Genomic DNA, 23,684 nt, shown 5'->3' with positions numbered 1-23,684 from the left:
TTCAAACAAACACAACAAGAGAAAAAACTCTGAATGTTTCACATTAAAGTCGTACATTTCTCATAAAAACAGGACAAAGACTTGAAAAAGTCGTGTTTTTCCTTCCAGGAACCACATGGCTTCACTTTTAAAGGTGAAGTGTGACAGAAATGGACATATTTGAAGTCCAACACCTTTTTCCAGTCACATTATTAAAGCAGACAAACTACAAGCTCATTTTCATTCCAACAAGTCATCTTCTGACCTGGACTAACAACACTGGTCTCTATGTGCAGCTGGCTGTGAGACCAGTGCTCAGGGAGCGTCTACAAAGTGCAACACTGAAAGAACATCACACACTCATTTGCTTCCAGCACTTTCACACAAACATCTACTGTCATTATTGTCACCAAACTCTGTGGATCCTTTATTGCAAATTCAAATGGGATCAAATGGTCAGACAAAAGAGGGTTATGAGGAAATATGATGAAATGTTGTGTATTAGCAGCAAGTTATTGAATCTTTTTCCTCAGAAACCAAACAAAATGATTGACAAACATGTTTTTACAAACTCAGTGTTGGACTTGGATCAGCAGGATAAGCTGATGTTTAAAGGCATTTGAGTCTCGCTGTATGAGAGTCCAGTTCTTACTCAATATTTATGGATGATGTTCTTTCAGTATTGCACTTTGTTTGGCACAAAATGAAATTATTTGGCCTCTCAGATGCTTTTAGAGATTCCCAAATGACTGATGATGACATCTCTGGGGTCTGATTGATAGAAAAAAAATGTCTTTGAGACCTTTTGTAACTGACAAACTCTTCATCTGCTAACAACACTGAGTTGAATCTCCATGGCTGATAGTTGGAGCAGGCATCAGGAATACACATTGAAAAAGCAAGAGGAGAAATCACCAGAGTCTTAGAATCACATTCTGTAACTAAAGGGAGACGTTTTTCTATACAAATATATGTTTTATGGACATTAGAAAAAAAGAGTATTGACGTGAAGCAGGATTATGAAATCTCCATACATCAGCCAGCCCATAATTATCAAGAAAGCTCTGAATGACGCATGCTGAGTTTGGACTAAGTGTACTTTTGTGTGAACTGTGGTCCATAGCAGATAATGAGCAGTTTAGGTCTCCCTCAAAGATGATATTGTGTGATGACATATTGGGGAGCCGCGCAAAGACATTAGTGAAAAATCTGTGATCGTCCCAATTAGAGGTGTAGATATTTGCTAAGATCAAAGGAAAACCATAAACTATGTTTTCTGCACTTAAAATCCTGTAATTTTCTCATAAATCGACAGTGCGGCTTATGGATGAATTCTGGTTGTGCTTACTGACCTCGAACCGATTTTATGTGCTACACGGCGCTCAGAAACCTTTCAAAAGATGTTTTGGTACGACTTTGCTCAGCTACGAGGCCGCACCGCTTGATGGATTGTTGGAGCATTACAGCTACGAGGAGCCTCGCGGAGTGATACGTACTCTGCTTCAACGTAATATTACTGTATTGAGTGTGTATAAGGACCATAAATGGCACCTGTTACATTCGCGCTGTCTTCTCTGCATCTTTCCCCTTTTCCTCTGGTAGAGTCAGACTCATCCAGAGGAAACATTCCTGTTTACCCTCAACTTTCTCAAGATGTTTGTCCACTCCTGACTCGGTTACAAAGAGGATTTCAAACTCCAGGCTGTCAGTCACGCAGTAGAACCTGGGAACAGAGCAGCTGCTTGTTATTATGCTCAGCGTCTGTTTACATTTTGACTGCACGATTGTGAGCTTTTTGTTATGCACAAACACAACATTGTTTTCTTTTATTTATGGAGCATTATTATTTAATAAATGCTGATCATTTATTTCTGAGTAATTGTTTCATGTACATCTACGCTGTATGTTAATAAATGTGCCTGTGTGAGATTTGGGACACAGCTTTGACTAAGAACTCTCTTTTTGTTCGTACTTTCTGGCTTTAAAAATATCGAGATATATATCGTATATCGCCACCCAGCTAAAGAATATCGAGATATGAATTTAGGGTCATATCGCCCAGTCGTAATATTGCAATAGGTTGTCCGTTAAACTCAAGCGGGGCTTGGGCCCTGGCACGGCGTAGCCACACAATCCTGGTAGTAGTGACGCTCGGCTATGACGGCGTGCGGGTCACCAGCTGGCTTTCTCAGGATAGGGCTCCTGTGTGAGCGGTCGACAATAACGTCTTTATCCATACCCAGCACTTCACGTAGTAGCACGGATACGGCCGTGGAGGAGCTCGAGTCCAGGCCCTCTGGGATCCCTATGATGTGGATGTTAGCTCTTCGCTTCCTGCCTTCATCACATTTATCCTTCAGGTCAGACAGCTCCTCCTTCATACTCTCTACTGTAGACTGCAGGGTGGTCACCTCATCGCTCCACATTGACAGCCCATCCTCAGCTTCTTTCACTGTAACCTTTACTCCATCAACTTTGCCGCACGTCGCCGCCATGCTGTTAGCGATCTCATTTCTCAGTCCTTGCACGTCAGCCCTTATATTGTCAAAATCTTCTTTCAATGCATTTCTGACTTCTTCTTTTAACAGCGTACTAATGTCCTCTTTAATGGATTGAAGAAGCTCCAGTTTTAGAGCAGTAGGATCCACATCACGCGCGTCTGTTGAGTCTGCTCTTCAGCGGGCGTAGAGCTGGACGCTGCCCTTTGGCCATCATCGATACTCTCGCCCGAGATCGCACCGGGGCTAAAATATTCACCTGCTCAGCTGTTTTTGATCAGTTTGAGCCTGTGTGGTTTGATCAGGTGGAGGAACGATGTGATGCTATAAAGACATCATCTTGTCCAAATGAAGTTGTTCCAACACGTGTTTAAAAAGATTTTAAAGGTTGTCGGTTCCGACATCTTAGCGATTTTTAACAGCAGTCTTAGTTCAGGTGTTGTACAGCCTGTTTTAAACATGCTGTTGTACAGCCTGTACTAAAAACCTGATCTGGATCCTCTGTCCGCTCAAATTTCAGGCCTATTTCAAAGCTTCCCTTCCTGTCGAAGATTTTGTAAAAGATTATATTTGTTCAGCTGCAATCTGTTGTAAAGGTTTCAGTCTGGTTTTAAAGCTCTTCACAGCACTGAAACTGCACTTTGGAAAGTTCTTAATGATCTTTTATCAGCCACTGATCAGGAGACTCAGCTGTGCTTTTGGATCTGACCGCTGCCTTGACCACAGCATCTTGACCTCACCATTGGAGCATGGCGGCATCAAGGGCGCTCTATTAGACTGGTTCAGCTCTTTTATTAAATCGCATTATTACATTTGGGGCTTATATTTGACGGCAATTTGAAAAACAGCTGAGCTCAGTTGTACAGCGGTCTTTCTTCAAACTGAGGCTTTTATCTAAGGTGAGATCATTTATATCTTTTAAAAACCTTGAACGGGCGATCCACGTTTTCATGACGTCCCAGCTGGATTATTGTAACTCCTTATATGTTGGAGTTAGTGGGACCTGCCTGGCAAGACTGCAGCTGGTCCAGAAAGCTGCAGCTCGTCTTCTGACACAAGCTCAAAGACATTTATCGTCCCAACAACCACATATACGCTGGTCCCTCGCTGTAACACAGTTCACCTTTGGCGGCCTCGCTGTTTCGCTGATCTTTTTTGTGCAATTTTGCATGTTTTTGTTTTTTACAGCGCATTGTGTTCTGCGTCCTGATTGGCTGTAGACCATTGTCAGCCAATCTCGTGCCGTGTCTCCTGTACAGTACAGAATGTGTTCAAATTTACAGCAGTGTGACTCTGCAGTGCTGCACTGTATGTTTGTACGTTTTGTCCCAACAAACAACAATGATGACGAGACGTTTTGCACCTGTGGTAGCAGCCAAAGGCAGAGGAAGATGCTGACCATCATAGTTTCAACAAGGAGGCAAAAAGGTTGTAACTGTCCACAACAAGAACATCGTAAGGATGGAGTCAGCTTTGGCTTTGTGGCTCAGTGACCGCAGGAAAAAGAACATCGTGCTGGACACCAACATTATCTGCAGAAAAACTCAAAAGCTTTATGAAACTTTACCTGACAGCGAGGAGCCCAGGCCATGGACGAGTGCTCCTCACACAGAAGCTCATTTAATGCCAGCAAAGGCTGATTTGACACGTTTCAGAAACACTTTGCTTTCATTCTTTAATAATGAACTTATTTTTCTATGAAGGTTTGAACTTTGTTTAAACAAGAGAGAAAAGTGTGAAAATGTTCATGCCTGTCTGAGAAAAGTGTAGAAAGTGTGCAGTGAGGGTTTAACTGCCTTAAAACTTCTATAACACTTGTAAAACATAAAGCTGCTACTTCATTCTGAGACTTATTTTTAGAACGTAACTCGATAAACGAGCGACCGCAGTACTGTATTGTGTTTATTTTGAAAACTCTCAACAGGATCTTCAGATTTATTTTGAAAGCTTTATCTGGAAAACACAAACACATAAGCAGGAAACAAAGAGCGTGATATGAAACGATAGACGTTTTCATATGGTCATCATATATACATCGTTCTATCGAACAGCCCCAGCTCCTGCTGTCAGTCTCTGTAAATCTGCTCTTAAAACACATTTGTATTCACTGGCTTTTAATACAGCATGAGAGTTATTTGATATTTGATGTGTGATATTAATATTAGGAGTTATTTTAATAGTTATTTTGGATTCTTGTACAGCACTGTGGTCAACGCTGCTGCTGTAATTAATGTGCTATAAACACATAAACAATCTGCAGTTAAACATCCAAAACTAAAGATGTGATCGCTGCCTTTAGAAAATGTGCTGATGCACAAGATATCAGCTCCATTAAGGTGGAATGTGGCCGTGTTAGAAACATGTTGGAAGAAGTTTGAAGCTGAAACTGTGAAGCTGAGAGTGAAAGAGCTCCAGCGTCTGTCACAGGAAACTTTCTTATTTCCACACTGATGAAAGCATCAAGCTTTGATTTCCTGCTGCTTTTATTGAGTCACACTGTGAAACTGAGCCACAGCTGAACCAGCATCCCTGTACAGCAGACACTTACAGCGCTTGGCTGCTTCCATTGGACCCTCTGCACAGAGCTTCAGTTTCCTCTTCTGGTCCCAAAGTGCAGAACAACAAGGTTTCAAACAGCTTCGTTCCAGCAGCATCAGCCACAGACATGCAGAGAGAATCCTTTGGTTGTGTTGTGTGTTTGCATATCTGCTGTGTTGCTTTGTGAGGATGGATCATCTCCTGCAGCTCCAGATAAACAAGCTGGACCTGAACCTGGTAGCTTCACTTAGAAGACACTTGTGACGGGAACGTGTGAGAAGTTTTGTGCAGACAAGTTTGGATTTAGAGTGTGGGACGAGCTCTCCACAGTCTTTGTGGAGATCCACATTCTGCATACTGCCTGTGAGAAGCTGCAGACATTTGTCCTCCAAATCCACTGAGCAGCTGCTCGTGGTGGTATTAGCTTCATGTGTGCGTGTTAGCATGAAGCCTCGGTCACACTCTGCTGTGGACACGGTCACGGACAGCTGGACGCCTGATGGACGAGTCGTCCTTCCTGTTAAACTTCTTTGAGCATGAGAAGAGCATGAGAAGCTCAGTGGACACTGTTCAGGGTTTTAACTCTCGCTTTCACTTCAGCTTCACCAACAACAGCACAAGCAGAGCAGCCCACTGCCTGCATGGCTGGGACAGCGCCCCCTGGTGACTGTAAACCACTACAACATGTAGACGGCCGTCTGCAGGCTGGATGTAGCACCACCGCAGAGACGTGCTGCAGCTCTGTTTAGTTACCCAGCTGACAGCAGAGGCTGTAGTTTACTGTTACCAACATGGAAAACTGAAGCTTCACCAGCTGGAGCTACAGAGCTGGAGAACAAAGGAGACTGAGAGGCCAGAATGATGTGGGAGGAAACATCAAGAGCCTGTTTGAAAGGAGACACATGTGGATGCTGTGCCAGTCTGTGGTCTGTCAGAAGTCAGCTGAGTCACACTGCAAGAAGCTGCAGAATCTCAGAGGAGGAGATTTGGAAGTGTTTGTGGGACAAACTGGACTCAAAGAAAGAAGATGTTTGTGAAGTCTTTGGTGGAGGTGAGCAGTGTGAAGCAGAACACATGCAGATGAATCAGGAGGTCAGCATCAGTGTCTCCTTGTGGTGGACGGTAAAAGAATCAGAGCCAACGCTCCCGTCCACCCTCGGCATGAAGCAGTGCTGTTTCTGAAACAGGAGGACAAGTCCAGAGAAGACAGAGGAAGCAAAGATGAGGGTGGGACAGGACAGCAGGACTTCCTTCACACCTGCAGCTCCATCACACTGCTGTAGCTCCTCTTCATCACACATGTACCTGCAGCCTGTCTTCGAGTCCAGGAGTCACCTCCACACAGTGTAGAAGCCTCCTGTGCAGACCATGGAGTCCAGCCTCTGTCAGGGAAGTCGGCACTAAAGCCTGAAAGACTTCAATCTGTCTCTGCTCCACCCGAGAAAGATCAGCACCGTACTTGTTGTGCATTCAAGGAGGGAACATCAGCGCTGCATCGTGGGAACAACACCGCAGGAACAAAGACACAGCACGGCCGATGAAGGACGAGGACAAAGGAAAGGTGAGTGAGAAGACCTGGTGGTGTGGACGGACCTGCAGGGGCTCCAAGACTGAGGAGCAGAGACGTCCATGTACCAGCTGAGGATGCTGCAGTGATCCAGGGAGCTCGGTCCAATCTGAGGCCGTGTGAACTACGTGGACCACAGTTTCTTCACAGACTTCAGCCACGTGAACATCTGGAGATCCAACAGTGCACGAGCTGTGAGCCATCAGCTGTTTCTCTCATCAGCTGCTGTAATGAGAGCTGCTGGAATCATCTCGAGCAGCAGGAAATCACTGATGTTGTTTCTAAACAAAGATATGGGACTGAGCTCCGCTGAGCTCCTTCTACTTTCATCCAGATAGAAACTGCTACAGTCTGCTGATTATTGCTTTGCCTCCATCACACGAGCTCTTTATCCTGTTCTTCACTCTCATTGGTTCTTTGTCTGCTTGTTTTTACAACAGTAGTCTTCTGATTGGTCAAAGGAGACAATCAGCTGTGACTAAATGTAGCTCCTACAGCAGTGATGGGAATAACTACTGAAGCTAATCCAGTATCAAAGCTCAGGAATCAGCAGCTCCCACCTCGTTTTCTTTCAACAACTATTTTTACCTGCTGTGTTTTTGTCTTTCTGCAGACCTCAGACATCCTGCTGCTCTGGACAACTTTTTCATTCTTTTGTATCATTATTTTGCTTTTCTTTTATTATTATGTTATATGTATTAATATGTGAAACACTTATTCTTTGTGTTTTTGCTTTGCTCCTGTCAAACTGCTTTAATAAAATCTGCTGCAGTCTAAACTGTGGACGTTCCCTTTTTAACCCTTTGTGAAACAATAAAGGTTTAAATCTGAGTATTCATCTATGTTAGTGTTTAATGGGTCTAATAGGTTGCTTTGGCCTTTCCCAGTAATATCTTCCCTTGCAGTCTGTGGTCCAGGCTTCTAAAACCATCCCAGGTTAACAAGAACTACAATCTAGAGGAGAGCTGCCATAACAGGTGTGACTGATGAGATCTGACCTGCAAGGTTACTCAGGTTTGTTTGTATCAGGACAAGCAGGGAAGCCGCCTGGACGTCAAAGTAGTTAGAGCTGGGCGAGTGTCCTCACCCACATCGGCTTCACAACTCTGCATCATCTACTGAGTAAGACTCAGAGCATCAGAGATTAGAAGGTCTACAAAGAGCTGAACCAGACTTCCTGTATAAAGGTTTTAGTTCCACAGATCGACAGTGTCAGCACAACTAAAACGTGGAGACTGACCTCAGAGTTTCAATTTGATGTTGTGGATTCTCCAGAAGAACACACAACTGCTTCACTCCTGAATCCTGCAGCTTGTGGTAGCTCAGGTCCACCTCTCTGGGATACGAAGGGTTGAGCTTCAGCACTGCTTCCAGATAATCACAGCTGATCTCTGACAAATCACAGCTCTCCAATCTGTATAGAGAATGAAAGATGTAAGTTTATTAGACAAAGTGCTTGAAATCATTCAGTGTTTCATCATCTGTTCAGAGCTGAAGAAGGTTCAGAATGTAGAAATTTAGAAAATGGAAACTCCAAACAGCTGAAGCCAACAGGAAGCAGCTTCAAACAAACACAACAAGAGAAAAAACTCTGAATGTTTCACATTAAAGTCGAACATTTCTAACAAGAGTGTTTTAAAGACAGCGTCACTGATGATCATCTTCTGCCCAGTAAAACTTTGGTTTTCCTCATGTGAGTGTTAATGATGCACAAAGACTGTGAGTGCAAAGAGGGAGCGAGGAGGATGACAGAGAGATGGTACAGGAGCATCAAGAACCCGGCGAGGAAATGAGCAGAAGGACTTTGGAGCCTGTTGGATTGAAGCTTTCACAGAGACGTGTTTGACTGGACACCACCAGGACAGACTTTTAATCCCAGGATTTGGATGAGCTTTCTGTCTTTATGGTCACAAATGATGCTGTAACTCTGTGAATGTCCTGGAACTGTCAGCAGTGTGGTTACGTCCTTTTGACCTGAGTTTCCACAGCTCTTATAACAGCAGTGTACATTCAGACTGAGACACGCTTCAGTCTGTATGGACCTGTTTCTGTAGCTGCCACCATCATTCTACGGTCGTGTCCAAATTCATGGGCTGCATCCTCCCGAGGACCCGGCCTTTGCGGTCTACGTGGGCTGGGTCCTCAGAAGGTCGGGTAGGCTGGAAATAAACGGCTGGGGAAATTGGACGGTCTAGCCTTCTGATTAGCGTCACCGCTGTCTCGGTGGAGTTTAATAAACTCAGCCGTCTGCTCCTTGCTATCTAAAATATAACAGGACACTGGCGTAAATTCTCGACCGTCTCATACTTCTGTTTAATCAGTTTTCTGTTTGACGTTTAGTCAGCTCTGTAAAGACCAAGGAGGAACCCACCTGGGGGATTAATAAAGTTTTATTTTATCTAATCTAATCTAATAACTTTAATCTCAGCCAAACCGATTTACTCACGAACAAACAAAACACTGAAAGAAGCCCAACAATAACATTTTGAGGTTGTCTAAGTGACTTATATATCACGTTTAACCTGAGTAGCGAAAGTCCGCGGTGATCTGAAAATGATGTGCCGGGAGTTGTGCCGTTCTCGGCGGCTTCAGTGACCCTCGAGCTCCCGGCGAGCTATCGAGCTGGTGGGTAGCAGACGTCTCCGAAAACGTCGAAGCACTTTTGCAAATATGCGGTATCTTGATAAACCGAGCAGATATTTGATGTTTACACAGCTACTTTCTCGCCTGAAAATATGTTAAAAGTTTATTTTGTGACCGAAAAAGATTAGTATGAGTAATTTTAAAACTTAGTAGCGGCCGCCATTGTTGGAAACTGGAGTTTGGCTGGGCCGCGCTATGAATTCTGGGATATGGTAGGCCACGAAGGACACACCCGACCCATCCTTCAAATTCGGGGAAAAGGAGGACGCATTTGTTGGCTGCATTCGGAGGAGTCTACGAATTTGGACAGCCTTCGACGTGTCGCTGTGACGTAATCGGTCTACAAATGCGGCCTCAGGAGGATGCAGCCCATGAATTTGGACACGACCTACATGTTTGTACATCAGCTTATCAAATACTGTCTGCTGTCTTCATTTATTACTCTTCACCTGCTTCACTGTCACTGTGTGGGCGGAGCTGTCTGAGCCCTGCCCACACAGACACAGCTCCTCTCTGGAGCAAAACTTCTGCTTCATCTCCGCCTCTTTTCTTCATCCTCCACCTCTCTTTTCTCTTCTTCGGTGTTCTGCAGCCACAGAGCCTCACAGCCGTTAGTACGCCCATACCTGAGCAGCTAGCATTACCCAGCATGCCGTGCAGCAGTGTCAGTTTGTAAATGTGCAAGAATTCCTGCTCCAAACTGTTTCACAGAGTGCTGTGTGCCGTGACCTTTGACCTGCTAAAGACAGTCAGCTGTGGATTATTCATTGTTGTGTCTGATACTTAGAACTGTGAGGAAGAAGCTACACAGTTAATCAGGGTCCCCTCTCTCTGAATCAGGAAAGGTGGGCAGGCCGCGTGTGGGCCGCGGGCCATACGTTGAGTATCACTGTTTGAAATGTGAACATTGTTCTGCTGCAGTCAATGGACTAAACCAGAGAAGAAGAAAACAGACTTTACCATGAAGATCCTCAGTGTGGATCAGTATAATATCAGCCTGATGTCTGCAGTTTAGTGTCAGCACAACTTTCACATCATATTCATCTCAGCACAACTAAAACATGCTGACTGACCCCAGAGTTTCAAATCGACATCGTGGATTCTCCAGGAAACCACACAGATGCTTCACTCCTGGATCCTGCAGGTTGCTGTAGGTTCCACTCAGGTCCACCTCTGTGGGATACGAGGGGTTGGACTTCAGTGCTGCTGCCAGATAATCAAGGCCAATATCTGACAAACCACAGCTCTGCAATCTGTATAAAGAATGAAAGATGTAAGTTTATTGGACAAAGTGCTTGAAATCATTCAGTGTTTCATCATCTGTTCAGAGCTGAAGAAGGTTCAGAATGTAGAAGTTTAGAAAATGGAAACTCCAAACAGCTGAAGCCAACAGGAAGCAGCTTCAAACAAACACAACAAGAGAAAAAACTCTGAATGTTTCACATTAAAGTCGTACATTTCTCATAAAAACAGGACAAAGACTTGAAAAAGTCGTGTTTTTCCTTCCAGGAACCACATGGCTTCACTTTTAAAGGTGAAGTGTGACAGAAATGGACATATTTGAAGTCCAACACCTTTTTCCAGTCACATTATTAAAGCAGACAAACTACAAGCTCATTTTCATTCCAACAAGTCATCTTCTGACCTGGACTAACAACACTGGTCTCTATGTGCAGCTGGCTGTGAGACCAGTGCTCAGGGAGCGTCTACAAAGTGCAACACTGAAAGAACATCACACACTCATTTGCTTCCAGCACTTTCACACAAACATCTACTGTCATTATTGTCACCAAACTCTGTGGATCCTTTATTGCAAATTCAAATGGGATCAAATGGTCAGACAAAAGAGGGTTATGAGGAAATATGATGAAATGTTGTGTATTAGCAGCAAGTTATTGAATCATTTTCCTCAGAAACCAAACAAAATGATTGACAAACATGTTTTTACAAACTCAGTGTTGGACTTGGATCAGCAGGATAAGCTGATGTTTAAAGGCATTTGAGTCTCGCTGTATGAGAGTCCAGTTCTTACTCAATATTTATGGATGATGTTCTTTCAGTGTTGCACTTTGTAGACGCTCCCTGAGCCTCACAGCCAGCTGCACATGGACCAGCTGACATTACCCAGCATTAGAGGCGGCTGTAAAAAATTCATGTTCCCATTTAAATGGTTTTAATTTGAATAAAACGATGTTGATTCATTCAATCCTGAATCGATGTTTAATATAAATGTATTTTGCCAGAATCTCAGGTTAAAGCTCACAAACTATTTCAACAAGCAGCAAACAGATAAAACAGTAAATGAGAGCAGCTAAACACACAAAGATGGAAACACAGAGCGTGGATCGTTCACTCGACGGCACGTACACGGACACGCCGTCGGGGCTGAAAGTGGACAGCTCACAGATCCTGAAGCTGCAGGTTTCATCTGTCTCCAACCAAAACTGAGTGAAGCAGCAGCAAAAGAAGATCCAAACTCTGCTTCACGTTTGATCAATATGCTCATGAATTCTCTCTGACTTTGGCTGTTCCTGCCTGCACAGCTCTCTCTCTCTCAGTGTACTCCAAGAACAGCTTCAAACATCTGTTTCTGCATCATTCACTGTTTATTAGCCACCAGTCTGCTGTTGTGTTCAGTGCTGTCGGCCTCTGACAGTAAAGCCTCATTTCTGCTGTTCCATGGAAACTTTTTAAAATGATGACAGATTACAAACTCTCAGCTGTGTCTGTAATCAAACCTCTGTAACTTTGCTTCACTTCAGCAGCATCAGCTCATGTTCACATGTTGCTTCATGGTTTGCTTCAGTTTTTGATCGACTGCAGAATATTTTGAAGGTTATCTGCTATAAAAAGCCAGAAGAGGAAAATCTGCTTCATGTGTTTCTGTTTGATCCTCAGTGACTTTGACACAAAGGCCTCTGCTGTGATGATCACACCTCTGATCAAGTCTCACAGTGTCACAACTGATAAATGATCAGAGTTAGAATATTTCTGACTGTCTGCTGTGTGCCGTGACCTTTGACCTGCTAAAGACAGTCAGCTGTGGATTATTCATTGTTGTGTCTGATACTTAGAAGTGTGAGGAAGAAGCTACACAGTTAATCAGGGTCCCCTCTCTCTGAATCAGGAAAGGTGGGCAGGCCGCGTGTGGGCCGCGGGCCATACGTTGAGTATCACTGTTTGAAATGTGAACATTGTTCTGCTGCAGTCAATGGACTAAACCAGAGAAGAAGAAAACAGACTTTACCATGAAGATCCTCAGTGTGGATCAGTATAATATCAGCCTGATGTCTGCAGTTTAGTGTCAGCACAACTTTCACATCATATTCATCTCAGCACAACTAAAACATGCTGACTGACCTCAGAGTTTCAAGTTTACATCCTGGACTCTCCAGGAAACCACACAGATGCTTCACTCCTGGATCCTGCAGCTTATTGTTGGAGCTCAGGTCCAGCTGTCTCAGATGGGAGGGGTTGGACTTCAGTGCTGCTGCCAGATAATCACAGCTGATCTCTGACAAACCACAGCTCTTCAATCTGTATAAAGAATGAAAGATGTAAGTTTATTAGACAAAGTGCTTGAAATCATTCAGTGTTTCATCATCTGTTCAGAGCTGAAGAAGGTTCAGAATGTAGAAGTTTAGAAAATGGAAACTCCAAACAGCTGAAGCCAACAGGAAGCAGCTTCAAACAAACACAACAAGAGAAAAAACTCTGAATGTTTCACATTAAAGTCGTACATTTCTCATAAAAACAGGACAAAGACTTGAAAAAGTCGTGTTTTTCCTTCCAGGAACCACATGGCTTCACTTTTAAAGGTGAAGTGTGACAGAAATGGACATATTTGAAGTCCAACACCTTTTTCCAGTCACATTATTAAAGCAGACAAACTACAAGCTCATTTTCATTCCAACAAGTCATCTTCTGACCTGGACTAACAACACTGGTCTCTATGTGCAGCTGGCTGTGAGACCAGTGCTCAGGGAGCGTCTACAAAGTGCAACACTGAAAGAACATCACACACTCATTTGCTTCCAGCACTTTCACACAAACATCTACTGTCATTATTGTCACCAAACTCTGTGGATCCTTTATTGCAAATTCAAATGGGATCAAATGGTCAGACAAAAGAGGGTTATGAGGAAATATGATGAAATGTTGTGTATTAGCAGCAAGTTATTGAATCATTTTCCTCAGAAACCAAACAAAATGATTGACAAACATGTTTTTACAAACTCAGTGTTGGACTTGGATCAGCAGGATAAGCTGATGTTTAAAGGCATTTGAGTCTCGCTGTATGAGAGTCCAGTTCTTACTCAATATTTATGGATGATGTTCTTTCAGTGTTGCACTTTGTAGACGCTCCCTGAGCCTCACAGCCAGCTGCACATGGACCAGCTGACATTACCCAGCATTAGAGGCGGCTGTAAAAAATTCATGTTCCCATTTAAATGGTTTTAATTTGAATAAAACGATGTTGATTCATTCAATCCTGAATCGATGTTTAATATAAATGTATTTTGCCAGAATCTCAGGTTAAAGCTCACAAACTATTTCAACAAGCAGCAAACAGATAAAACAGTAAATGAGAGCAGCTAAACACACAAAGATGGAAACACAGAGCGTGGATCGTTCACTCGACGGCACGTACACGGACACGCCGTCGGGGCTGAAAGTGGACAGCTCACAGATCCTGAAGCTGCAGGTTTCATCTGTCTCCAACCAAAACTGAGTGAAGCAGCAGCAAAAGAAGATCCAAACTCTGCTTCACGTTTGATAAATATGCTCATGAATTCTCTCTGACTTTGGCTGTTCCTGCCTGCACAGCTCTCTCTCTCTCAGTGTACTCCAAGAACAGCTTCAAACATCTGTTTCTGCATCATTCACTGTTTATTAGCCACCAGTCTGCTGTTGTGTTCAGTGCTGTCGGCCTCTGACAGTAAAGCCTCATTTCTGCTGTTCCATGGAAACTTTTTAAAATGATGACAGATTACAAACTCTCAGCTGTGTCTGTAATCAAACCTCTGTAACTTTGCTTCACTTCAGCAGCATCAGCTCATGTTCACATGTTGCTTCATGGTTTGCTTCAGTTTTTGATCGACTGCAGAATATTTTGAAGGTTATCTGCTATAAAAAGCCAGAAGAGGAAAATCTGCTTCATGTGTTTCTGTTTGATCCTCAGTGACTTTGACACAAAGGCCTCTGCTGTGATGATCACACCTCTGATCAAGTCTCACAGTGTCACAACTGATAAATGATCAGAGTTAGAATATTTCTGACTGTCTGCTGTGTGCCGTGACCTTTGACCTGCTAAAGACAGTCAGCTGTGGATTATTCATTGTTGTGTCTGATACTTAGAAGTGTGAGGAAGAAGCTACACAGTTAATCAGGGTCCCCTCTCTCTGAATCAGGAAAGGTGGGCAGGCCGCGTGTGGGCCGCGGGCCATACGTTGAGTATCACTGTTTGAAATGTGAACATTGTTCTGCTGCAGTCAATGGACTAAACCAGAGAAGAAGAAAACAGACTTTACCATGAAGATCCTCAGTGTGGATCAGTATAATATCAGCCTGATGTCTGCAGTTTAGTGTCAGCACAACTTTCACATCATATTCATCTCAGCACAACTAAAACATGCTGACTGACCTCAGAGTTTCAAGTTTACATCCTGGACTCTCCAGGAAACCACACAGATGCTTCACTCCTGGATCCTGCAGCTTATTGTTGGAGCTCAGGTCCAGCTGTCTCAGATGGGAGGGGTTGGACTTCAGTGCTGCTGCCAGATAATCACAGCTGATCTCTGACAAACCACAGCTCTTCAATCTGTATAAAGAATGAAAGATGTAAGTTTATTAGACAAAGTGCTTGAAATCATTCAGTGTTTCATCATCTGTTCAGAGCTGAAGAAGGTTCAGAATGTAGAAGTTTAGAAAATGGAAACTCCAAACAGCTGAAGCCAACAGGAAGCAGCTTCAAACAAACACAACAAGAGAAAAAACTCTGAATGTTTCACATTAAAGTCGTACATTTCTCATAAAAACAGGACAAAGACTTGAAAAAGTCGTGTTTTTCCTTCCAGGAACCACATGGCTTCACTTTTAAAGGTGAAGTGTGACAGAAATGGACATATTTGAAGTCCAACACCTTTTTCCAGTCACATTATTAAAGCAGACAAACTACAAGCTCATTTTCATTCCAACAAGTCATCTTCTGACCTGGACTAACAACACTGGTCTCTATGTGCAGCTGGCTGTGAGACCAGTGCTCAGGGAGCGTCTACAAAGTGCAACACTGAAAGAACATCACACACTCATTTGCTTGCAGCACTTTCACACAAACATCTACTGTCATTATTGTCACCAAACTCTGTGGATCCTTTATTGCAAATTCAAATGGGATCAAATGGTCAGACAAAAGAGGGTTATGAGGAAATATGATGAAATGTTGTGTATTAGCAGCAAGTTATTGAATCTTTTTCCTCAGAAACCAAACAAAATGATTGACAAACATGTTTTTACAAACTCAGTGTTGGACTTGGATCAGCAGGATAAGCTGATGTTTAAAGGCATTTGAGTCTCGCTGTATGAGAGTCCAGTTCTTACTCAATATTTATGGATGATGTTCTTTCAGTGTTGCACTTTGTAGACGCTCCCTGAGCCTCACAGCCAGCTGCACATGGACCAGCTGACATTACCCAGCATTAGAGGCGGCTGTAAAAAATTCATGTTCCCATTTAAATGGTTTTAATTTGAATAAAATGATGTTGATTCATTCAATCCTGAATCGATGTTTAATATAAATGTATTTTGCCAGAATCTCAGGTTAAAGCTCACAAACTATTTCAACAAGCAGCAAACAGCTAAAACAGTAAATGAGAGCAGCTAAACACACAAAGATGGAAACACAGAGCGTGGATCGTTCACTCGACGGCACGTACACGGACACGCCGTCGGGGCTGAAAGTGGACAGCTCACAGATCCTGAAGCTGCAGGTTTCATCTGTCTCCAACCAAAACTGAGTGAAGCAGCAGCAAAAGAAGATCCAAACTCTGCTTCACGTTTGATCAATATGCTCATGAATTCTCTCTGACTTTGGCTGTTCCTGCCTGCACAGCTCTCTCTCTCTCAGTGTACTCCAAGAACAGCTTCAAACATCTGTTTCTGCATCATTCACTGTTTATTAGACACCAGTCTGCTGTTGTGTAATAATGAAAGAAGTCGATGCTTCAGTGCTTTGAATTGTGTTACACAAAGAAAAGCAAAGTTTTCACGTTGTTCAGGCAGAATCGAGCGTTGAAGAATGAATTCACACGTCAATAAACATTTTCAAGCAGGACAATGAAAGCAGGAAATATCCCAAACTGCCATTTCTCATTCTACAACTTCAACAACTGCACATGAATTATACTTCATACACAGACCCACAGTCTCTGATTGCTCTGAAATCTCACTGACAGCCAATAGAAATAAAGAAAAGTCCAGACTGACAGTCTCTGTGGGGTTAGGCAGTGAACTGCTCACGCTGCGTTCAAGTGCATCACAAACTATTGGAATTGGATCCAACTTTGTGAAGCAGATTTCTTCTCAGCTGCTGTTTTGAACATTTCCTCATGAACTGTATTAAACTCTGTAAATGAACTGAGAACTATTTCTACATTTGAAACTATGGATTCATTTTCCCGTTCACTTCTGTACGTTAGTGTATAAATGAATGTTAGACTGGGCTCCATGGAAACACTTGGACTGGTCTCAGCTGCCTTCTTTCTGTAGTCCTTTCTCTTCTCCAGCTTCTGTTTGAAATCCTCTCACAGAGCCTGAAACCTGCTTTGCTGTCATGTTTGGGCCTGTGTTCCTCTGCTTTAACACAAACCTCACCACAGCAGCTGTGTGGGTCGTCTCTGTAGCAGCCAGATCAGCTTCTGATACATGAACATCATCACAGCTCCTAACTTCACCTTTATTAGCTTTGACATTCATGTCTTTCTTTTCTCTGTCTGTTTCCACACAAGCTCAAAGTCTCTGCAGCCTGTTTTTATCTGCTATCATCAGATCTCCAACAGCCTCATTCACATCCCTCACACACTCTACAGCCTCACCAGTACTGACTTCATCTTCACTGACTGATGGAGCACAACATGAACCTGTGGAGGCTGAAAAGCTGTCCTGACAAACATCTCCCCATCACCACTGCACTTCTGTCAGCCTTTAAATGAACCCTGCTCAAGTCTGTCACTTCTATTTGGAGCCAAGAGGAAAAACTGTTGTTCAGTCGTTTGGAAAGACACAACATTTCTGAAAGCACTCAAAGACACATTTCTCTTCAGACACATCCTGAACATTTAGGAACTAAAGAACGTTTCAAATATCAAAGATCTGAAATATAGAAAAACAACAACAGCTGCAGTCAGTGAACTCACCTCAGAGTCTCCAGTCGACAGTTTGGACTCTCCAGTCCAGCACACAGAAGATTCACTGCTGAATCCTGCAGCTTGTTGTTACTAATGTCCAGTTCTGTCAGATGGGAGGGGATGGACTTCAGAGCCGAGGCCACAACTTCACAATGAGTCCCTGAGAGTCCACAGTCAGCCAGTCTGTGATCATAGAAAATATAAAATGTGTTATTATAAAAGCAGAAAGTCTGCATTATAAACACAGACTGAATGTATATGAAGACAAAACAGAGTGAGGTCATAATCTGATGAACATCTGCTCTTCACATCTGTGCTTCAGCTCCTCTTACTGTGTTTGACATGACACAACGATTGAGTCTCTCTCAGACCTGCAGACTTTTAATGAGAATCTTTGTTTGGCTTTAATCTGCAGATGAAGGAGGAAGATGGTGTCACATTTAGGCTTCCATAATGTCCACAGTCTGTCAGTGAGATCTGATCCAGAGTCAGAGTGAAGACACACATGTGGACTGTTTCCTGTCTTGAATCCAGAACATTTTGAATGAGTTCAGCTCAGTGAAGAGTTCCAGCTGGAAGGATGATCTCTGTTTGCTACCTGCTGCTGTCAGGTACGACTGTTCACGTCCACACTCAGGAAAAATCTGCTGACTGTCACCAAACGGAGCAGAAATGTCATCACTGGACAATAATGATGAATGAACTCAGAGCTGCTGATATCACATCTGATTTCAGGGGAACTAAACTAAAAAGGAACAAATAGAAACAACCATCATGACTCTGTTTGACCTTCAGATCAGAAACTATGGTTCAGAACAGCAGCAGGATTTCAGGCACTGTCACATCCTCAACATCCATATTCCAAATGCTCTTCCTGACAGGACACTCTTTGTTCCCACTCAGGGAGTTTCCATGTGTACAAATCATTTCTGAATCTCAGTAGACTGGGAGGTTTTTCCATCTCATGAATCTCTTTCCTAACATCAAACTAGATAAATCAAACAAAGGAACTGGAGTCTGTCTAATTTCTGACCCCAGTAAAGTTTGTACTGGGATACCCCGACATACTCTCTCTCCATCTGCTCCCACAGCCTCATATTCACAGCTGGCCCTTCTCTCAGCATCCACACTCAGGGTGGGGGCGGGGTCAACCCCAGTCAAAACCATTGCTTTGGCCTTATGGCCATTTTATTAGTGTGCGTTTCTCAGTAACAAGCAGGACTACGCACAGGTGTTTGGACATGTGTGGACCCGACCTACACTTAAACTTCTTAAATCCTCTGTTCCCTTTCAGTCGATTCACTCGGTACAACACATAAGTATGGGATATCACGCCCTCGCGTGTCCTGGCTGAAGAAACCTTTATTCACGCCTTTACGGCAGATGACGTGTGATGACACGCGCAAGGCCCCGCCCGCACATATAGCCGCTGCCATCACCGTCATCCCTCAGTTCTTACGCTCTTCACCTCGCTGAGAACACCTCTGCTGAGTTGGGCTAGCTAGCTACTGCTAGTTAGCTCCGTTGTCTGCCAACTTGAACCTAGCTTAACTGCCCCTGTTGGTGTTAGCCTCCACCGCCCAGCTGGTGCGTAGGCTGCCCGCGGAGCGCTATTTTCAAGTTTTTCTTGTGCAGCGTTTCGCTTTGCGTTTTGGGAATGGACTCCAAACCGAAGCGAGCAAAGCAGAAATCTTCTGTTCGCCCCTGTCCTCAGGGATGTGGTTTCTCTTTGCACGACAGCGACCAGCACGATGCCTGCCCTGTCTGCCTGGGGATCGTCCACGCTAGGAGAGCGTTGACGGAGCCCGAAGCTTGTGCGTTTTGTCGCCAGCTCCGACGCTCGACCCTGGAAAGACGGGTGACGTTTGTGGAAAGAGTGCTGGGACGCTCGGCTGTCGCACGGCATGACCCTCTTCTTTCCGAGTCTGGAGCCCCGGCTTCGTCCGAGTCCGAAGACGAAAATTTTCAGGTCGATGTCCCCGCGATTAGCTGGGCTGACCACATGGAATACGTTGACGGGTTAGCCGATGACGGACCGGAACCATGCAGGAGCGCTGACGGGCTTCAGCCTGGGTTGAAGCCCGCCAGCGCTCCCCAGGAAGACGATGACGTGCTGGACATCGGCCTGGACATCCATGGTTTGTCGGAGGATGAGCAGGAGAGCTCATTGTCGACCCAATATGCCGCCGCTGCTGCGCCGGTCGGCCACGATGACACCTCTCTTTTCTCCCTGTTTCGCCGTGCCGCTGAGAAGCTGCAGGTGGACTGGCCCTCTCCTCCACCAGCTCGGAAGCCGTCGCGGTTTGCGGGTTTTTTCCTTCCACCGGAGCCCGCAACGGCCAAAAACTGCCTCCCCATGTTCCCAGACTTTCTCTGCGAGCTAACAGCGTCATGGGACAAACCTCTGTCTACCCGCGTCACTGTGCCCGGCTATGGACAGTACATGGAATTGGACGGCGCCGAGGGAGCTGGTTTAGCTAACCCACCCCCTATGGAGCCGTCTCTGGCTGCTTATCTGGCCCCGTCCCATAACCATGGTGTCGGTGGCCCCGCAACTCTGCCGTCCAAGCACTGCAGATTCTCGGCCTCGCAGCTGGAGAAGATTTATCGGGCTCAGGCCGGCACCGCTCGAGCCATGAGCTCCGTCACCATGCTCCAGACGTACCAAGCAATGTGCCTGGCGGAGCTTGGATCGCTGGTTCCGGAGGACAGCCCGCTGTCACCTCTTCTTAACGAGGTTAGAGTCACCACGGATTACATCCTCCGTGCGTCTCGCTGTGCAGCGCTCTCCCTGGGCAGAGGGATGGCTTCGACAGTGGTGGCGCAGAGGCACCTGTGGCTGACCCTCTCCGACGTCCCTGATAGAGACAGAGCTGTGTATCTGGACGCACCAGTGTCTGCGGCTGGGTTATTCGGACATTCACTTGAAGCCATTCAGGCTAGATTCGATCTGAGGAAGAAGCAGACGGAAGCTCTGCGCGACATCATCCCCAGACGCCAGCCCCAGCCCAAGCCCACTGCTAGCTCTCACAGGCCCGCCGCTCCTCTGACAGCTGGCAAGAGACCGGCGCCCACTGCTGGAGTGGGAGGGCCGCCGGCGAGAGCACGTACTCCGGCCCGAGCTCCACGCCAGTCGGCCTGGGGCAAAGGCCCTCCCCCGGGCCCCCGACGGGACCCGACGCCCAGGAGGAAGAAGCCTCAGCCCTCCTAGCTGTGATTGCGAGTGGGGAAGGGATCCGGCAGCAGGGAGACGCTGCTCTTACCCCTCTGTTGCCGCACAAGAGGTGCCGCTTAAGTTCTGTTCAGGTTGTCAGCCCCAGAAGGCGCTGCACTTCCCTATCGCGGTCTCCCAAGCACATAACCCCTGCACACGGTTCAGATGTGGTGAATGTTCAAGCGACCACATCGAGTGTTCCCGCTGTTTTTCATTGTTATGCCCCGGAAAAGGTGCACCCAACAAAATGTATAAATGTACATGTTCCCATGTTGCAATCAATAAAGAGTGTTGTTTACTCTCAAACAATCTCAAATGCTCAACCTGCAGGCGAAATGAGCCAGGTCAGGCAGGGGATGCAGTCCCCTGCAGACACACTGGGGGGCGACGGCGCCCCGCCGTCAGTGCTGCAGGCCAGCCGGCTGGCTGCTCACTTCCCTCAGTGGCGCGCTTGCGCCCCCTCTCCGTGGGTGCTGCAAACCGTTGCCATGGGTTACCGGTTGCAGTTCCGGGTCAAGCCGCCTCGTTTCCAAAGAGTCGTGAACACGATTGTCAACCCCGAGGCAGCCTTGGTACTCAGAGAGGAAATACAGGCGCTATTACAGAAGAGAGCAATACGGGTGGTCCCCGCTTCGGAGACGGACAAAGGTTGGTACAGCCGTTATTTTGTCATTCCGAAGAAAGGGGGAGGGCTTCGTCCCATCCTCGACCTGCGAGTCTTGAACACGTACCTGCGAACGTACAGGTTCAGGATGCTAACACTCAGACAGCTCCTGAGTGCAGTCGGCCCGGGAGATTGGTTTGCGACAATCGATCTAACAGATGCTTATTTTCATGTCGCTATACACCCGAAACACAGGCAGTTTCTGAGGTTTGCATTCGAGGGCGTAGCCTACGAATACCTAGTGCTGCCGTTCGGGCTGTCGCTCGCTCCCCGCACCTTTACGAAATGTGCCGAGGCAGCGCTAGCGCCCCTCAGGAAGAGGGGCATCCGCATCTTGGCCTACCTGGACGACTGGGCTCTCGTGGCTTGCTCCAGAGAACAGGCGGAGACGCAGCTGTCGCGGGTTCTGTCACACATTCAGACACTGGGGTTCTCTGTGAACTTTCAGAAGAGCTCGCTAATCCCAGGTCAACAGATCGCTTTTCTCGGTCTGGAAATATGCTCTCTTTCCAGCCGCGCACGGTTGTCAGAGCACAGAGTGGCCGCGTTTCATCGCTGCCTCGCTCAATTTCAGCTGGGACGCAGACTGCGTTTCCAGACGATATTGCGCTTGTTGGGCATGATGGCATCTATGATCGCCGTAGTGCCGCTTGGGCTGTTGAAAATGAGAGCGTTTCAACGCTGGACTCTCTCTCACCGTTTGTGTGCTTCGCGTCACCTCCGGAGGAGGCTGCCGGTGACTGCGTCTTGCATGCTAGCTCTCCGTCCTTGGAGGGAGCCCGGGCTACTGCACCAGGGCTCTCGGATTGGGAGGGTGTTGTTTCGCAAGGTGGTGTCCACAGATGCTTCCCTAAGTGGGTGGGGAGCGCTGTGCGAGGGTGCGTCAGTGAGAGGGATCTGGTCCGCGGCTCAGCGCCAGCTGCACATCAACCACTTAGAGCTGTTAGCAGTGTTCTTAGCTCTAAAGCGTTTCCGTCCAGTCCTGCAGGGCCAGCATGTCTTAGTCAGGACGGACAATTCAACAGTGGTGTCTTATATAAACAGGCAGGGAGGAACACGCTCTCTTCCCCTGTTGCAGCTGTCTCGCTCTCTGCTGTTATGGTGCAGTGTTCATTTTCTGACTCTAAGAGCCACCCATGTCCCGGGCCACCTGAACCTGGGGCCGGACCTTCTCTCCAGGGGGGGTCCTCTGGTGAGAGAATGGAGGTTACACCCTTCAATAGTGGCTCAGATTTGGGATCTATTTGGCGAGGCGCAAATAGATCTTTTTGCTTCCAGGGTGAATGCTCACTGCCCCCTGTACTTCTCCATAATCGACCACGATGCACCCTTGGGCTTGGACGCGCTAGCGCACCAATGGCCAGACGTGCTCCTGTATGCATTTCCCCCAGTGGAAATGATATCTCCAATTCTGGAGAGGGTGCGTCGGCATTCCCTCTCTCTGATCCTGGTGGCCCCTTGGTGGCCCGCGAAGTCGTGGTATGCAGAAATAATCAGCCTGCTTGCAGCAAGTCCTTGGCAGCTTCCTCTCCGCAGGGATCTCCTCTCTCAGGCGGGGGGGGAAGTGTTTCATCCGCGCCCGGATCTGTGGCACCTTCATGCTTACCTGCTGAGAGGTTAAACTTGGTTGCTAAGGGTCTGCCACCTAGTGTGGTAGCGACGATTCAGAGCGCCAGGGCCTCGTCTACTAGAGGCTTGTACGCTTACAAATGGCGAGCCTTCGAGCGATGGTGCCAGGACCGCCACACTCTCCCATTTCAGTGCTCTATTGTGGATGTTTTGACATTCCTGCAGGAGCTGTTGGATAAAGGCCTTTCGTTTTCGACGATCAAGGTTTATTTAGCGGCTATATCTGCTTGTCATATCGGTTTTGACGGGGTGACACCAGGTGCGCATCCCCTCGCCGTGCGTTTTCTGAAAGGGGTTCGCCGGCTGAGGCCCGTGCTTAAGTCCAGTGTCCCGGCTTGGGACTTGTCTTTGGTGCTGGAGGCCCTTTGTGGCCCTCCGTTTGAACCCGTTGAGTCGGTAGATATGAAACTTCTTTCGTATAAGACCGCATTACTTCTCGCTTTGGCCTCGGCGAAGCGAGTGGGGGACCTTCATGCGCTGTCTGTGCATCCTGCCTGCACACAGTTTTCTCCTGATGGCCGCAAGGTCGTATTGCGTCCGAATGCCG

General features: G+C 46.2%; 1 protein-coding gene across 1 annotated transcript in view; it reads right to left on the bottom strand.

The window, feature by feature from the left end:
• Positions 1–23,684, bottom strand: part of LOC146548276 (NACHT, LRR and PYD domains-containing protein 12-like) — a 50,912-nt gene that overhangs the window by 12,889 nt on the left and 14,339 nt on the right. Inside the window, exons 5-7 of the mRNA XM_085265047.1 lie at positions 17,640–17,813; positions 14,870–15,046; positions 12,586–12,762 (exon numbers count right to left, since the gene is read on the bottom strand). Coding sequence (XP_085121173.1) covers positions 12,586–12,762; positions 14,870–15,046; positions 17,640–17,813 — 528 coding nt within the window. The remainder of the gene's footprint in view (positions 1–12,585; positions 12,763–14,869; positions 15,047–17,639; positions 17,814–23,684) is intronic.

This window comes from Mchenga conophoros, linkage group LG23 (assembly GCF_057382185.1).
Source record: "Mchenga conophoros isolate Kocher_MC1m ecotype Shallow Benthic linkage group LG23, M_conophoros_male_GT1.1, whole genome shotgun sequence".
Taxonomy (NCBI): domain Eukaryota; kingdom Metazoa; phylum Chordata; class Actinopteri; order Cichliformes; family Cichlidae; genus Mchenga; species Mchenga conophoros.
This window is presented reverse-complemented; position numbering and strand designations above follow the sequence as displayed.